This window comes from Cornus florida, unplaced genomic scaffold, assembly GCF_030987335.1.
Source record: "Cornus florida cultivar Cherokee Brave unplaced genomic scaffold, ASM3098733v1 CherokeeBrave_3.0.0_Hap2_Chr09, whole genome shotgun sequence".
Taxonomy (NCBI): Eukaryota; Viridiplantae; Streptophyta; class Magnoliopsida; order Cornales; family Cornaceae; genus Cornus; species Cornus florida.
This window is the reverse complement of record NW_026775579.1, coordinates 63,651,403-63,670,628: the sequence shown is the minus strand read 5'-3', so window position 1 is coordinate 63,670,628 and position 19,226 is coordinate 63,651,403. Positions and strand designations below refer to the sequence as shown.

The 19,226-nt window shown below is 33.6% G+C and overlaps 1 protein-coding gene across 1 annotated transcript; it reads left to right on the top strand.

The window, feature by feature from the left end:
• The first annotated feature begins 3,520 nt into the window (after positions 1–3,520).
• On the top strand, positions 3,521–7,604 carry LOC132274116 (cyclin-D2-1-like). The gene is made up of 6 exons (XM_059775287.1): positions 3,521–4,203; positions 4,868–4,954; positions 5,099–5,197; positions 5,292–5,493; positions 6,106–6,230; positions 6,407–7,604. The coding sequence occupies exons 1-6, from the start codon at positions 3,874–3,876 to the stop codon at positions 6,665–6,667; spliced, it is 1,104 nt and encodes a 367-aa protein (XP_059631270.1). The 5' UTR covers positions 3,521–3,873; the 3' UTR covers positions 6,668–7,604.
• The last annotated feature ends 11,622 nt before the right edge of the window (positions 7,605–19,226 follow it).

The window sequence follows — 19,226 nt, the reverse complement described above, 5'->3', positions numbered from 1 at the left end:
TGTAATAAGACTCTCCCTTTAGACCAGACTTTAAAAAGTTTGAGGGGCCTCACTCACTCATGCCTCTCTCTCTCTCTCTCTCTCACACACACACACACACACACAAGAATGAAAAATGAAGGAATTCATTGAAAATAGCAAACACCCACCTGACATGATCCATATGGGGCTCATATTTTGGTCCAAAGAGGATATTTGAGTGTGTGATCAAACTGCAAAGAGAGAGAGAGACACTATGTATGAAAAGGTGAGTTCATTCCAAAGAGAGGCCAAAAAAAAAAGATAATTTTCAAGGAATTTGATGAAAAAGGGTTAGAAATTTGTGTCCAAAAAAGTCTCTTTAGGGTTTTGTTTTTAGGCACGTCTGAATTAGAACAAAGCATCCTAAGTTAATTAAAAACCATAGTTACTCATGCTTAATTGTGGTCCATTTCAATCCACATATATATATATATATATATATATATATATATTACCGTTGATCACTAATTATAACCATAGGGAATGACATTATATGGTCAAATGTGACACATAAAAGAAAAATGGATCTTATGAAAGTACCTTCATATTTTCACTAACAAACTAGTAAAAAAGGTTGACGAACAATTTCATTTTTTTATTCGATATTAGTAGGGTCTACAAATGATTCTTAAATATATATAATTTTATTAATGTCACGTCTCTAACAATTAGAATTTTTACGAATCAAATTATAAAGTTATTAGAGAATGTGATTGCATTATAAGGCCACAATTGAAAAGATCGAGAAAAAAGATAAAGGACTCGGTATAGTATTTTTTTTTTAAGCTGATTTGATTGTTTTAATGTGTCACACATGTTTAATAAACTTTATAGAGTTTTGCCCAATAACAAGGATAAGCACAAGAAAAAATGAAAATCATAGAAAAACATAAATAAATTAAATTCTATACTAATATTAGAATTTAGAGATGATTTCATCAACCATCCCTAATACAAGGAATGTTAAAATGTAAACCTTAATTCATTTTTTTTCAGTTAATACTCACGTACACATGTCTTCATGAAAGGTTGAACCGTTGATCTTTTTTTGAGAAATAAGGATCTGCTAACGCTAGACTATTAGCCTGTTGGTGTAAACCCTAATACTTTTATATGTCACATCTTAAAGTTCTTCCGTGCATTAAACATTTTTCCGGTGATATTGGATATTAATACAACAAAATTATTTTTAAAAAAAAAAAATAATTCTTCAATACGTTACAGAGATCATATTAATATATACATACATTTATATATATATATATATAGAGAGAGAGAGAGAGAGAGACAGAGGGGACACATTTCATGAGTAAAAATGTTTAGTTCCCAACTTGTTCCTAATTATTTGTTTTCCTTCATTGACTGCTGAATGGCGGGGGTCCCTGAAAATGCAATATGGATTTTACATAATCCAAAGGAGACGCGCCCAAAAGTGAAAAAAAGAAAGCAAAAGGACATCACTTTATGTGATTCTTTGGTCAGCAATATTTGCATAAAGACAAGCCTTTAATTTTTATCACATATATAGAAAACTTTGGCTGACAATTGTGGATAGATTTTCTTCATTTCTCATCATTAAAATCTATAGCTTTTTTTGGTCATAATAGACTTGCATATTGTTACACGACATCTAATAAAACACATATGGTCTTTTACATTATTCACTTGGGGGACTAATTAGGATTTCTTTTCATTTAAGAGAACATACAGCAATGCACACAAGGATGACATCCTGTGTTTGGATTCTGTATTTGTGTCGTGTGTTATTTATCCAACATAATACATTGATTATACAATATAATACACCTCTTACGAATCACCAATATAAATTATTGTACAAATTATGTAAGATAATTATATGCGATGTAAGGAATGATCTTGTGTGTTGGAATTCTGTACTTGTATCGTGTATTATTTATCCAACATAATACATTGGTTATGCGATATAATATGCCTCTTAGGAATCAACGATGCAATGTTGATGCACAAATAATCTAAGATAATTATATAAGCGATGTAAAGGATGACCTCGTGTGTTATTTATCGAACATAATATATTAGTTACGCAACGTAATACACCTCTCACAAATTAGCAATGTAAAATTGTTATACAAATAATCTAAGATAATGTAACACCTATGTAATTAATTACGTTGCCGGTAATGAATCGCTCACATTGTCACGATCCGAACACTTCATCAGACTATTAAATCAGTAGGAGCAACCAACTCGGCCTTGACAGGCCCGTATCGTCACGAGGTGTATACAGAGGGCGCGGCGATCCGAACACTTCATTAGACTATTCAATCAATAGGAACGACCAACTCGGCCTTGACAAGCCCGTATCCTCACAAGATGTAAACAAAAGGTAAGGACGTAGTCAACGCGAGCTAACGACTCACGAGTGGACCCTACGCCTTAATTTTGATTCACACTCAAAAACTTATCAAGTCTGACCTGAAACTCTTTCTTGATTCTATAAATATGGTATATGATTGTTCTTAGTTGATTGAGCAATTTAATACGGATCAATTGAGAATTCCACACATTTACATCTATGATGCATTCTCATTTGATGTTATTACATTATCAATTTAATATTCTTGAGTAGATATTCCATTATCGATTCAAATACACTGAAAAGTACTTGCTGGATCCAAATATAAACGGGAGAGAATCTTATTCTATTGCTAATAGACTTATATATGTGTGTATAGTTTTATATATATTTAAAACCGATGAAAGCGTGTATTAAGGAGATAATTTGTTTTCAAAGACTCAAAAAGTGCTAGTCATAATAGAGTACTAAATTCGAAACGGCTGTTTCAGTCATATTTTTGACAAAAATTAGAGACCGCGTTTGGCCACTACACCAAAAAGACAGATTCTATTTTCCTTTTGGGAATTAAATTTCTTTTTCTATCTTCTATTTTCTATTTTTACAAATTTAAAAAGAAAATTAGGCATGAAAAAAGAAAAAAGAAAAAACAAATAAAAGTATTTAAGAAATAGGAGTTCTATGTGTAATCACGAATGCTACTACTATGACACCTATTTTACAGAGTATATAAATTCGATTAGATAATAAAGTTTTAGTTTCATAATTTCGTACTAATTCTATAAAAGTTTTAGCATAATTTATTTAGATTGGTCTTAATATATGAACTGTCCAAATTTATTTATTGAATACTTTTATCTAGATACATTTATCCTATTTTCCACAAAACACGAAGTAATGACCCATTTGAAATAAGGAAAATATGAAACATAGTAATAAATAAATTTGAAATTTATTTTTATAGAATTTTTTTATCACCTACATTAAAACATCGAATTAATCTGTAATACTGTACATGTATTGCTTAATTATTAAAAAGAAAATACTACACTATTCCAAGTATTCACTGTATCATCCACTGTAGTTAGGACACGTGTCCTAAGAATCTATTTATGGATTTCTCTATTTTTTGACCTCATTATTTTCTTCTTGTCTCTCTCCTCTCTCCTCTCTCCTCTCTCCTCTGTCTGTACCCTAAAACCAATAAAAGGGACACCCATTTCCCACATCACAAGCCGCTCTCTTGCAGCAGTCTTTTCAATCCAACTTAGAGAGATAGAGAGAGAGGGAGAGACTGGTTCATTTGTTATTTGTCTTATTTCCTTTTCACTCTTTGTTTCTCAATTCAATCTTTGAACACAGAAATCGTTGATTTTTCATCTATTTATTATCTAAAACAATCAGTTGAATGAAAACCATGTTCTCTTTTTCCATTTTATGATATGTATTATTAAAACACAGAGAGAGAAGCACACGAATTTAGAGAGAGAGAGAGAGAGTTTTGAGGTGTTGAAATGGCACCCAGTTTTGATTGTGCGGTATTAAGCCTTCTCTGTGCAGAAGACAACAGCAGCATTTTTGACGATGATGATGTTGCTAATGGGTCTCTGGGGGAGGACTTTGAACCCACTTGGAATCATAGAAATCACCGAATGAGTAATCAAAACCAGGGCTTTGATGGTGGAGAGTCCTTGAATGGGTTACCGGTTCAGACTGATGAGTGTTTGGCTTTAATGGTCAGAAGGGAGTGTGAGCATTTGCCTAGTGGTGATTACTTGAACAGGTTGAGGAATGGGGACTTGGATTTGGGGGCCAGAATGGAGGTTGTGGATTGGATTTTCAAGGTTGGTTCAACAATATTTGTTTATTGGGTTTCTTTAATCATGAGTTCTCTGAAATGGGTTTTGTGTTTTTTTTTATCCCTCATTATAATTATTTTTCTTATTTTTTGATGAATTAATGAGTTGGGTTTTTGGAAATGGTTTTGGCTTCTCTTTCTGGATTGGCAAGTTTGGTTCATAAATCTTGGTTTAATAAGTTTCTTTAATCATTGAGTTCTCTTAAATGGGTATTGTGTTTCTTTTCCTCATTATACATATTTTACTTATATTTTGATGATTTCAAGGAGTTGGGTTTTTTGGGTGTTTTGGAAATGGTATTGGCTTCTCTTTCTGTCTTTTGGGTAGTTTTGATGATGTTCCATCTCCTTTTCACATTTATCATTCATAGTGTTTGATGAAATGTGTTGGGTTCTTTTATTATGTTCACACATAAACTGAAATTTGGTAAATTGTTGTGTGTGTGTGTGTGTGTGTTTTGCTTAGCTGTATGAAATTGGATATGCATTCTCCTTGTTTTGTTTTTATTCATGATTAACCTAACTTTGACCAGTAAAATGATTACCTTTTTTTTCATTTTATTTATTTTTTTAATGTTTTTGGACTTCAGTGAAATACTTTTTATGTTGTCTTCAATTGGTTAATGGGAATGGGGTTGTTGGTCTAACAGGTTCATGCCCATTTCAGTTTTGGACCTCTATGTGCATATTTATCCATGAACTACCTGGACAGATTCCTTTCTGTCTATGAATTACCAGTAAGTTCATAATCAAACCCTAAAAATCTCATTTCATGTCAATTTCAGATTTCTTCTATATTTTCATGTGCATCAAATGATTCAAATCACATTGCTGATTGCATTTACTCTTGTATTATTATCTATATATATATATACACACAGAAGGGTAAAGCTTGGATGATGCAGTTGTTGGCTGTAGCCTGTTTATCTCTAGCAGCCAAAATGGAGGAGACTGAAGTCCCTTTATGTCTAGATTTACAGGTACAAAAAAAGACAAATTTTAGTGTATGTGAAGTAGCTATCTTTTGTTCATTGATTTGAAACCACTTGTCCTGATAAAATTAAGTTTTGTCAGGTGGGTGAAGCAAGATTTGTGTTTGAAGCTAGAACCATTCAGAGAATGGAGCTTCTGGTTTTGAGCACATTGAATTGGAGAATGCAAGCAATCACTCCATTCTCCTTCATAGACTACTTCCTTAGCAAGATCAATGGTGATCAAACCCCTCCAAGATCTGCAATCTCTTGGTCAACCCAACTCATTTTAAACACAATAAAAGGTCCACTTCTTTTCCTCTCTTTCTTTGTTTGTATGTATATAATATGTAGGAAAATGGCAAAAAGTGTCGATCCATTTTTAAAACCGACTGAGGTGTCAAAGAGAGAGTTTATCATGTTGATTATTGTGTAAGAGTCCTTGTTAGACACTGCTTATTGGAGTTGCCAAAAATTTGATTCCGCCATTGATGGCATTGCTCTAATATGTTATATTTACCAACGGGCATTATTAGCCCAGACAGGTTCAATGAATGTTCGAGCTCTGCAATGTGCAATATTGTGAGAATGTGTGCGCCTTTTTTGAATTTTCAAAGCAAAACATAACAAATTTTTTTGACCGATTTCTCTAACTTATTTGTATAATAGTGGATCCACTTCATCAAGTGGTAAAAACTCCATCGGTTACATTCTTTGGCCATACAAATAGGCCTGAATTTCATTCCTCAAATAAAATTTTATATGTGTAGATATATATATATATATATATGTATGTAATAGTTGTTTGCATTTATACATGTACTGTTTACTGTCTTGATTACTCTGTAGTGGTAAAAATGAAGGAAGAGAGAATTGAAAGTGGGATTAATGTTGTGGTGGGTGGGAATTGAATGCAGGGATTGACTTCTTGGAATTCAAGCCTTCTGAGGTTGCAGCAGCAGTGGCAATGTCTGTGGCTGGAGAAACTCAAACAGTGGACACTGAGAAAGCAATTTCTGTTCTCATACAACATGTAAAAAAGGTAAAGTTAGTGGTCCAAAGACCAAAAGAGAGGGAAACACAATTGATGATAATATATATTTTTTCTTTTTAACTTTTTTCTCTTATCATTTTGTGTTTGAGTAGCTACAATCTCATCAGTTGATAAACCTAAGTTTTCTGTTTATTTTATTTTATTTATGTATTTGGTTTTTGCAGGAGAGAGTGGTGAAGTGTGTTGAACTGATCCATGAGTCATCATTATTGTCAAGTGGGGCTTTCAAGGGCCCAAGTGTTGCAGTCCCATCTGTGCCCCATAGTCCAATTGGTGTCCTGGATGCTGCATGCTTGAGCTATAAAACTGAAGATACAACAGTTGGTTCATGTGCAAATTCTTCTCATAATAGCCCAGACCCTAAAAGGAGGAAGCCAAACAGACCCTGTGAAGAAGTGGAGGAGCTTTTATGGGACTTGAGGTGAACTTTTCACCCAAATCCAATCACTTTGATTTACTTCTCTGGTGTGGTTTTGAAGATGCCTCCCAAAAAAAAAAAAAAAAAACAGAAAAAAAAAAAGCGGTGCAAAGAAGAGTTGAATAAGTTTGGTCATGGAATCAAGAGGTTACATGTTCTTGGCATGAAACAACCTAGAGTCACTGGCCAGCTGTTAAATATTAGATTCCTTAGCAGCTATATGGTCCTATTGACAAGGAAGGGAGTTGGGGAAAGGAAAAAAGATGGGCTTTGTTTGGTGGATACAGTTTGTTTAGGCAAGGATAAAGAAAAGAGAGAGGAGCAAGGAAAAAGGAGGCATGATGAAGGAAATTTGGGGGGTGGTTTTATTTTATTTTATTTCAAATTTTATGTTCATTTTTTATTTGTTTTTTTCTGTAAACGAAAAAGGCTGTCCCTTTGTGGGAACCAAAAAGAGAGTGCCAAACAAATGGCAATGGAAAGAGAAAAAAGAAAAAGGAGAAAGAATATTTATGGGTTTTTTTTATATTACTTGATTAACTTTAAAAAGCAAAAAATTTCCTAGTATAATTTTTTATTTTTTATTTATTTTTTTATTATTATTTTTTTTTAAGGGACTGTGAAGTGTGGGTTTCACATCACCACCATTTGAGATAGTGTTAAAGAAATCTGTCACATAGGACTACTTAAATGCAATACATAAACCTTTGCCTATTTTATATAATAAATTAGAGAGAGATGGAGACCTCGCCATAAAGAATCCTTGATCTTGCAAGTATGGATATTATTCAGTATTCACCCTAAAGACCTTTAAAAGTTGCATCAATTTAAGAGGGTATAGCCATTTCTGCAATATGGCTTGCCAATTATTCAAAGATAAAAAAGGGTTAGTTCACCGCACCAGATTCTTTCACACGGGATAGAAGGTGTTCCTATTTTGAACTTGTAACCTTTAAGTTATGCAGTGTGGACACTTCTACGGAAGTGTCGTACTTGTGTTGAATATCAACACTCGTTGGACACTCAACGGATACATGTTCATAAATAAAAATAATTTTTTATTATTTTAAATACTTTGCCAACACTTTCGAATATTTATAACACAAATTTACCCAATAATTTTGAAAATAATATAACACATTTTAAAGTGTTTTAACATTTTCTTTATGAAAAACTGACATTATACAAATATGATCACAAGTTAAACAATAAATGATGTTTGTTCATTTAAAATAAAAATACTATTATGACAAAGTAATAGAATAACTATACATACAATATAAAGTTATTACAACTCTTAGTACAAAAATTAGAAATGAATTAAAATTTTATAATATTGTTACTCAATACATGTATATAAATAAAAATTTATACTTATATATAGTTATGTTCAAACCATACCTGTGTCTTATTTTTTAAAATTTTGAATCCGTATTTCGTTTCTGTGTTGTACAGACTCTAGATCATAATAGAACAATTTTATCATTGTGTCGTATCTATTTTGAACTTATGACTTTGAAATCACAATAGAATAACTTTATCATTGCGCCAAGACTAGTGACCTCCGAATGTTAATTATATATAATTATTTGCATCACAGCCATAAAATAAAATAAAAAAGTAAGCAACTTAGAAGATATTATTTGGTTCTTTCTCTAATTTAGTCAGATTGTCTGAGCAATGGTGTAAAGAAACTAATATTAATCGGAAATGAAGCATGGTGGACCTTGAATTTTTATAGTGTTTGATATAACTTAACAATTTGTGGACCACTCCATACAGTAAATGTGAATACAAAATAAATAGACAAAGAGATGAAACAGTGCAGAAGACAAGTCTCTTGAAACTATAAAACATCTATGCCTTTTAACACTGTCTCCCAATTGTCAGTTTGAACAAGTTATGACTCACTCTCTCTCTCTCTCTCCTACTTTTTCTCTCTCTAGGATAAATATTGCCTTGTGCAAACTACCAGCTTGGTGGGTGAAAAAGAACTTGCAGTGTGAATGAATGTAAACACTTGAGAGAAATTAATATTTGTAGGGTCAGGATATCTGCAATCTCTGAAATTTATTTATGGATTGTACTTTGGAACAACTATAAAATTCATAAATGGTTAAAAAACAATTAAGGTAATTTATCCTCACACCTCTAAGTTTAATGAAACTCTCTCTTTAGGCCACCAATGGCTTGATATTTTCTAAATAGGCCTAATGTAACGGATAAGTATTTCTCAATTCGATTCAAAAGCTTAAATTATTATATAGGGTTAGATATTTTCTAAATAGGCCTAATGTAACGAATAAGTATTTCGCGATCCGATTCAAAAGCTTAAATTATTATATAGGGTTAACATTTAACTCAAGTATAGTCGTTCATTTCTCCGTTCAAATGGATTGCGATCGGGCCACCTATCTATTTGGAATGTTGACCCAGACTCCTCTGGACCAGGTGCTTGGTATAACACTAGATTAAGGAATGGGCCTAACTCTTATACCAACTGTAATGAGTTGGGTGCTTTGCAGTCGGATACTAGCATCCAAGCCATATATACCCGCTCACTTTTCCATCCCAATCCGATTTGAAACAAATCCCCCTTACAATATATGAGTTAGATGTTAGCATCAGACTACGAAGCCAAAGTTAGGACCATTAATACCACCGTGTCAATTATGAAAATACGAAACTGCCCTCACTTTTAATACTTATATTTGATTACTTCGATATGTAAGCAAAGAATATTATTAAAGAGTAATAAATGTAATTTTACTAGGGGAAGGATGGCCCCCTAACTTTTTTCAAAATTTTTGTTTAGACTCGCTTAAGATAGTTATTTTGTAAATAGACTCAACTAGTTAATATTAACATTTACATATATATTAATATGTACACATGAATAATATCAATTATATAAATTCAAGAGAGAAAATGTAAAAATTATACTAACGTCTTCTTGTATTTATTAAATTTACATATAAATAGAAAAACAAATGTTATTTAAAAAAAAAAAAAAAAAATCTAAACTTATAGGCTAATCTCCATCATGCACATAGATGAGAATTGAAACCAACAACACTTCCTCTTGAGAGTGAAATGGAGGGTCTGATGGATGAAAAAGAGGGTGGTGTGGGCAGGTATACAAGCTACAAAAAGTAAATGCCAATTTTCAGAGATGGGTAAAATTGGAAACATGCCCTTCATACCAATCTGTGAACTATTAGCATTGTTCAATGGTTTGGTTTATTGGTCACCTAAATTCAATGTGTGGAGAACTGAGAACACACCATTGTTTATGTGTGTGTGTGTGTTAGTTTCAATAAATACACAAGACCCAATAAAAAATAATAAAAATTCTTTAAAAGCTAGATGAACAACATGAATGAATTCTAGAAGATATTTCTATTCTACTCTTAGTAATTGATTACAAGACAAATATTAAATGTAGCCTCTTCATATCATGTCATAAGGTACTTGGTACTCAGGTGACCATACTGTAAGGGGTTAAATGAAGCCTGATTAAGAGAAGAATGGTACTCTGGATAGGATAAGCTTCAATTTCTCTTCCATGGAATGGTTTGGTAAGAAATTAAGATCATAACTGACATGAAAATAGAGATTGTGACAGTGTGCTTTAAGGCACATCGATGGACCAACACCACTTTCTTTTGCACGAACATGTACTGTGCACGTAATGTTCGAAGAAAATCGATGCACTCAATATTTATTCCTCGCATGGAACATGTTGCAACAATGAGATGCATAATAATTACATTTGGGCTAGCTCTAATATCATTACTAAGAGGGATTATTAGTCAATTGTAGAGTTTCGGATAAATAAATAATAATAATAATAATAATAATAATAAATAATAATAATAAAAAAATTGTAGAGTTTCCACAATAACTTAAAATGTCCAAAACCACCAAGTAGACACCTGGTATGTGACACATATGTCCATCATGGAAACCTGATTGTGGTTGTAAATCTAAGTATTGTGGAAAAAAAATAGTTGTCACAACTCATAAATCATCCAGATATTGTTCGTTTACCTTGACTCTCACAATTTTAAAGTTAAAATCTTTTTACGGTTTCCCAACGTCTTTATTGGCCTAATTCTTGTGTGCTTGTTTCCGTTTCCCCAATAAGGTTAAAATCTTCTATGGTTTCCTAACGCCTATGTTGGCCCAATTCTCGTGGACTCGTCTTTATTGGCCTAAATCTCGTGGGCTTTTCCCATTCCCCCAATAATCCGCTGGGGATTGGATCTGATATCAAGCGTCAAGATCCGCTTCGCAATACACAAATAGAAGGCATTTCCTTATAAGTGACAACAACTTCCTCCTCTCCCAAGCAATGCATGTTTTTAATTCCTCTTTTTACTTTTTTAAGATGGGCCAATTTACGGACCCTGTCAGTGTTGTAAGTATATTTAGACCTGGCGGCCCAAGCCCAATAATTTTTTCTTTCAGCTTAGCGATGTAACAAGGTATTATTCCTATGATCTGTTAACAAGTAATAATACAAAAGATTAAAAAATAAATAATAATAATAATAATAATAATACAAAATATTCTAATTAGAGAGAATTTAGCAGGTTGTGTTCATCCAATTCAGAAATTTCCCATAATAATTTGGCCAGAAGCCTATATGTTCCCTGGGCTAATTGCTTGGACCTTCCCAAATCTGTGCCGTTTCAAGATGATGGCCCAAACCCAACAACCTAACTAGGGAACCACGGGCTTTCCCAAAATTGAACCTCAGAGAGTAATGATATTTAAACCCTAAGTCACACAATTCTTCTTAACGGGTGTCGTTCTCACTCTCCGTGTGCGCTCTACTTCTCGTTTCCACTATTTGTGACTCAGTTTTACCATTTTCGCGCTCTCGCTTTATGTGTTTGAATCATACCAGTAAAGCCTTTTTTCAAATGAAAGATGATACATATAAAGATAAGCAGCAAAGGATAAACGTATACATATACACACTGCCAACTCAGTGGATGAATGTGTGAGATATATATATTTTTGGGAGATTGTGAAAAATATATATTTTGTATATTGGCTAATTTCGTTGTCAAAACAAGTCCGATTGAGTTGTAAAATTTCGATTCAAAATTTCAAGGTTGAATATCGGATGCAGATTTGAAGAAGTTCAAGTGTTAATGGTTTACTATACTCTAGGATGATGAGAACAATACTTTAGAAAGGTATACGAGTGAGTGAGAACAGGTAGGAAGTTCTAGAAGTTTGAAGTATTTAGGAAATTTACATTATGTCTAGTTGGTACTGGTAGCCAAAATCTCGTACAGGTAGAAAATTTGCATTCTATCCATTTGGTACGGGTAACCAAAATTTGGTACAGGTAGCCAAATGAAGGATTTCACTTATGTCCATTGGGAACTGGTAGGAACTTCTTGGTACCGGTAGCCAAAGGCTGAAACGGTATATAAAGTGCGTCGGAATTCCTTTTGACCTTCTTGAACCGGTAGCCAAACTCTTGAACCGATTCAAGGCATCCTAAACAGTTTGGAAACTTTCATTTCTTGCTCTGTTTGATTCCTTTTTGGACTAAACTTCCTTTCAAGCAGGGACGGAGCCAATAAAGGCCTGGGGGCACGTGCCCCCCTGAGTTGGCCCGCACTCTATAATATACGTGGTAATTTTTTCCATATATATGAAAAAAATTATACAGTGCCCTCCCCCCCCCCCCCCCTAAATTTTATGGTTCCTAAAATTATCTCTTTATTTCTTCTTTATTTTCTCTTTTACTCTTCAAATTTCTTAAATTTCCTTAATAGAAAAAGTCAAAATTTCCTTCCTCAATTGTAATTTTTTAATTTTTTCTTTTTAAAGTTCTCCCATTTTTCTTTTACTTTTCTTTTTCTACTTCTACTCTTAAAATTCTTCTTTTTAATGTGCATATTTGAATAATTTTCTTATTCTTTATCTTTTGAATTTTATAGTTGTTATATTATATATATATATATATATACTCCGTATTGTTTTTTTTTTTTTTTATTTTATTGCGTGCCCCTCCCTTGCAATCCTGGCGTCGTCCCTGCTTTTAAGTCCCATGCATGAAATTTTCTATATTTTCATAGGTACTAGGACATTCTAAACTCTATATAAACCTTGATAGTCATCTAGGTTGATGCATGGTTTTTGAATTCAAAATTCAGATTTATTAGAGAGCCATCTTTGAGAGATATTTTTATTCAGAAAATCAACCTAATTTTTCTGATTTTATTTTTGAAAGCACACAAATAAACACAATAGTGATTTAGGAGTGTTGTTCTCTATCTCATCGGAATTGAAGCATAATTGAAGATTCAAAATTTTTGAAAAGCAGAATTCATTCGTTATTCATCAAATTCAGATCTTAAAGAAAATGGGTGAAGCGATCACACTTTGAAGGGGTCAAAGTATTCGTGGAGTATTGTTTGATCACACTTTGAATGGGTCAAAGTATTCGTGGAGTGTTGTTTGATCTACCTGCAACTCTTCTATAGAGATCGAGAGTGAGTCTGAGGTCGAGAGCTGTTGGACGGGAGAGTCGCAAAGCCAAGGATTGTCAGCAATTGGTTTTTGGTAGAATGATAGGGTGTGATCTTGAATCAAAGTTCTGTGTACTTTGCTTCAAACATAATGGATCGTTTATCTCTGGACTGCACAGCCCAACGAGGTTTTTCCCACAATTGGTCTATTCTACCTATTGAGGTTTACTCGATAAAAATCCTAGTGTCATCTCTTAAACTCAATTTACTTTACTTGCACTTTATTTTTGCTTTATGATTTGATTTTAATTTTACTTTCGGTAAAATTAAAATCAGTAAAATTGAATAAAAGAGCAAGTTGAATCTATTTACCACCCCTCTAGTTAACTATCCATATTATATTCCACAATCATTCCGTTGTACACAAACTCTCAACAGAATGCACTACAAATGAATACAAAATGACAAGATCTGTTATTTGATCTGCCACGAGTTAGAATTATGAAAGAAAAGTTCTCGTATGATTTTGATATTTTAATTTTGAAATTTGATTTACAAGAAAGTGGAGGGAGTCTAATTGAACTGGGGAACCATCTCTGTGTAATGACAAGGCACTTCAAGGGTATTGTATAATTTCTCGTTAAAATTAAAATAATTTTATCTACACAAAAAGAAAAATAAATATAGATATATCATTTCTTTTTTCTTTTTCTTTTTCAGAAGGTCATATAAACAATTTGAACATTTTAATTACGAAAAATGTAATCATTGATTTCATTAGCAATTTCAGCAAGTTTATGGGCTAATATTACTCTCTCCTCACCACAGAGCTTGTATACACATATATATACCAATAATTTTTTTTTTTTACTATTATATACCACTAATTTTTCTTATTTTTATTTATATGCTTATAAAATTTTCACTTTCCCCCCCCCCCCCTTAAAATTACAAAAAATAAATAAATAAATACACTATATTCACTTTTGTCCCTCTTCTCACAACTTCCTGGATCCGTCCGTGTGGAAGACACTGATCCCCTAATCCATAGAACTTTGCACAAGCGATCTTGCTTCATTCTTGTTTCACTAGAAAAACTTAATTGCTCCTGTTGTAAAGCTGATACGGTGTCACACGCTAATTATACGCTAACACGTAGTGATATGACCCATTAAAATAAATATTTTCTGACTTATGTGTTAGTATATAATTAGTATGTGACACCATATCAACCCTACAACCGATGCAATTAAGTTTTTCTCCTTTAACCACGTGTATGGTAAAGGAAATCAATCGCACATGCACTTGCAAAATAACTTTCATTATGAATTAGTAATTGTTATCTAGCATTTTCTTTTCTTGCTGTGATGCACCTAGTTAGTGTTGTATGGAAATTTGGAATCCCAAAACACAAAGAAAAAAGAATATGCAATAAATATTATAATTTTAAATAACATTATACTTTTTTTTTTCATGTGGTGTGAAAATGAATCTTCATCACGGTGGATCCTAAGACTGGTGCGTAAATGGTTTCACATTTTGATACTGCTTGAAGCTGCAAAGATTTAGCTTTCGGTTTTTTCATTTTCTATATATAATTACCAGGGAAAAAAAAATAGCTTTCGAATTATGAGTGTGTTTAGGATGTTAATTAAGGCTGAAACTTGAGAAATAATGTTATTTAAGTTCACTTTCACCAGCAGGAAACATAATAGTTGATTCTAATCTATTTGTTAAGCTCAATAAATTCATGTTTTCTGAATCTATGTTTGAATTGAAATTAAAAAAGAAAAAGAAAAAATCAATTTAGTGGTTCCTACTTTAGCCCAAAATATCATAGGCCATCAATCCCGGTGGGAACATATAACGACCCACTCTACCACATGGTATGATATTGTCAGCTTTGGGTCTGAGCCCGCACGGTTTTGCTCTTGGGCTTTACCGCAAAAGGCGTCATACCAATTAGAGTGACACACCTACATATAAGCACTTTACCTTTCCCTTTCCCAGGCGATGTGGGATTGTACACACGTAGCTCGCCAGTGTGGTAGCCTTTCAGTGTCTCGCACCTGCCCACAGGGTCATCATAATCCACCCCCCTTGGTGGCCCGACGTCCCCGGCGGCATACTTCTGGCTAGGTCAGGCTCTGATACCATTTGTAACGACCCACTCCACCACATGGTATGATATTGTCTGCTTTGGGTCTGAACCCGCAGGGTTTTGCTCTTGAGCTTTACCCCAAAAAGCCTCATACCAATTGAAGTGACACGCCTACATATAAAAACTTCACCTTTCCCTTTCCCAAGCGATGTGGGATTGTGCACCCATAACTCGCCAGTGTAATAGCCTGTCAGTGTCTTGCACCCACCCACAGGGTCATCACGGAACAAGACATTCAAATTAAACTAAGTAGAAAAGAGCATGCAAACCCAATACAAAACATAGTCCATGATTATGATTTATTTAACATAATGAGAAATATATATATATATATATATATATATATATATGTACACATACACCATATATATGGTTACTAAAGATTAGTACCTGACGCCTTGGCGTTGCAAAGAGAAGTCTATAAGAGAGTGTGATTATTTGAGGGTAGAATAGTCATTAAAAAAAATAATTTTAAAACTTAATCACTTAATGTCTTCTGCTATAAGCGATAACTAACCCTCTCATCGCTTAAAATTTTAGCCTCTTTTAAGCAATAATTACTATATTAAGTAGTATCTTAAAATTTTATCAAATGCACTTAAATGATGCATGTGTTGTAGGCCCAATACACGTGCTCTAAGGCCATGTGTTGTAGGCCCAATACACGTGCTCTAAGGCAAAAAAATAAATAAATAAATAAATAAATAAATAATAAAATTAGTACATGACTATTTTCTAAACATTTACGAGAGAATTGCTACCGAATAATTCTTGGGTATTGTCATTATATCTCAACAATTTATTACAAAGGACCTCAAGCATGGAGAGATTAGCTAAAGTGTGCATTTAGTTTACTATTTTAAAAATAAAGATTAAAAATTAATTTCAAACAAAAGATTATTCATATAGATATAAGGATAGATTACATTCAGCTTCAATGAGACGTTCAGATTGGTTGTGGCGGTCTAGTCTTTTGTCTTTCATCATTTACATCATTGATTGGCAACCGCATCAAAATATCCTTACTTTGAAATTTTAGAATTTTCAATACTTAATAGGGTAAAGTGCATTAAATCCCCTTGAACTATTGGTCATTTGCAAGAAACCCCCCTGAACTACAAAAGACCCCCTTGAACTATGATTTTGTTGCAATTTACCCCCTTGAACTATTGGTCATTTACAAGAAACCCTCCTGAACTACAAAAAACCCCCTTGAACTATGATTTTGTTGCAATTTACCCCCTTGAACTATTGGTCATTTGCAAGAAACCCCCCTGAACTACAAAAAAAAATCCCTGAACAATGATTTTGTTGTAATTTACCTCCTGAACTATGATTTTGTTGCAATTTACCCCCATGACATTAGCTTCCGGCACCGAAAATTTTGAAAGACCAGTTTACCCTTATAACACACTGCGTCGTTTTAACTTCTACACTTCTTACATTTTTTTTTTCCTACCAAAAGATGTTTTTCATCCAACACAACCCAAAACAGAGAGCTAGAGAAAGAAATAAAAGAGACCAAAGAAATCCGAGGTCGGCGGAATGGCTCAGTCTCGGATGATAGCGGCTTATGCGCGAAGGACTCGACTGTGATGAGAGCTCGGTTGACTCGGCCATGAACTGTGGAGGCGGCGGCAAACTCAAGGGGGCTCGACGGTGAACTGTGGACGACTGTGTGCTCGAAACACGGACGACGGTGTGCTCGGCTATGGAGATGGAGGAATGGGCCGGTGAGCTTGGAATGGACGGTGGAATGGACCGGCGACCAAGGTGAGCTGAACGGCAGGCAAGGCGGTGACGGCGATGGGCTGACGCAACGGTGCAAAGAAGTGCGATATATATGGCCGACGGATCTGGCGGGTGGTGCAACGGCTATAATGGAGCTATGACAGGAGACCCACCGATCCCAATAATAGATTCCTTGGCTTATCCAAATACTCCTCAGACGACATCTACCACTCCGATCCCAACCACAAATTCTTCGGCTTCATCGTCCCTTTCAGTCAATTAATTCGCGCGGATGGGGTAAATTGCAAAAAAATATATAGTTCAGGGGGGTTTCTTGCACATACTCCAATAGTTCATGGGGTTTTTTGCAACTTTTATAGTTCAGGGGGGTTTCTTGCACATACCCCAATAGTTCAGGGGGGTTTCTTGCACATACCCCAATAGTTTAGGGGGGTTTAATGCACTTTACCCTACTTAATATTACAACTATAATGATGAAATTTTACCTATTTTTACTCAGTGATAATAATAATGAAATTCACTATTTAGATTTTTAAGTTTTAAAAATGGTGAAAGTGATTACTTAAAATGATGAAATCTTAAAATAAATGTGATGAAGTTGTATTCTAAACAATATTGAGAATTTTTATTGACCTTATGTTTGAGTGTACCGAATCCACAATTTACAGTCGGAATAAAAAAAAAAATTAATTAAATTTAAATTCAAAACGCCGATTCATGGAGGGGAAAAAAAAATTGATTTGTTTTTGAAAGGAGGGATTACACATTCTTAAATCGTTTGGCTAATGTTTTTATTTTGTATTTTTTACTTTTGTTAGTGTACAGTAGCGAAGTAAAAGTACGAAAGATATTTAGTAATGTTTGTTGTTATTTGAATAGTATCGAAGTGCTTCCAAAATTAAGGCCAAAATCAGAAGTATCAAAATTATGCTTCTGTTAAATAATAATAATAATAATAAATAATATTTTTAACTAACCATTCAAAACTTTAAACTTTCAGCGCTTTTTACCAAACATACTTTCATATTTTTATTTCTAAAAATCTTGTAACAAATTTACGTTACCAAACAAATTTCGAAATAGTGTTGAATACATTCTAAAGTAAAACCATTACTTTTATTACGAGTCAAAGTAAAAGTACAAAGTAACTATAATTGTCAAACGGTCTGAATCTCAGAAGAGTATATATATATATATACATACACCCCACTACACACACAATCACACTTGTTATAGCATCCAAGTATAGGTGATGCAAGTTGTCACAAGGAGGGATGGGTTAAAAAAGTGTACCAACTTCAGAGGTATGGACAAAAAGTACGTATTTGTAAATCAATTGAAAGTCAAATAGACCAAGCCCACCACATTGGTCTTACCTACTGGTAAATTTTGATCTCTATTTTTAAACAAGTGGATTTTTTTTTTTTTTTTTTTTTTCACCCTAAATGACACAATAAGTAATAAACACACTTGCCCATTTCTTCGCCTCATTTGACCTCTTTTGTATGGGCTTCGCAATTTTTGGAGCTTAATCCAATGAGATGGAATGAAGGTTTAGTTTACTAGTGCTTCTCGAAGGAGGATAGTGTCAAGATTTTACAAATCTACTTGAACCTAACAGATCAAGAAGATAGATAGATTTGGGGTTTTTCGACTGGTAGGTTTTTTCCATTAAATCAGCTTACTATGTAGCTTTACAGTTGAAGAGGGGTTGTTTGGTTCTGGTGGTTAATCAGGAAGAAAGCAATTCTGTAAGGGCCAGTGCAGTTTTTTGGTCCCGAATTTAAAAAATGACGGTTAAGCCCAAAATTAAACATTTTATTTGGAGATATTTTCATGATCGAGTTGTCGTTTCAGATCAAATGATCAGGAAAGGTATGTCTATGGATGGTCTTTGTAAAGTTTGTGGTTTGTAGATAGAGACTTTAAAACACCTACTATGCGATTGTCAATCAGCAAAATTAGTTTGGAAGGGTTCCTCGTTACGAATTGATGTATCTTCAGTTGGGGGTAGTACATGAGGCGAATGGTGGATTTGTTGGGAAACGTGCAAGTTTTTAGTTTAATTTGTGAGGGATTTTCATACATAAATCTTGATTCATCATATAGAGACAAATTTTATACAAAAATAAAATATGATGTATCATTCAATTAATAGA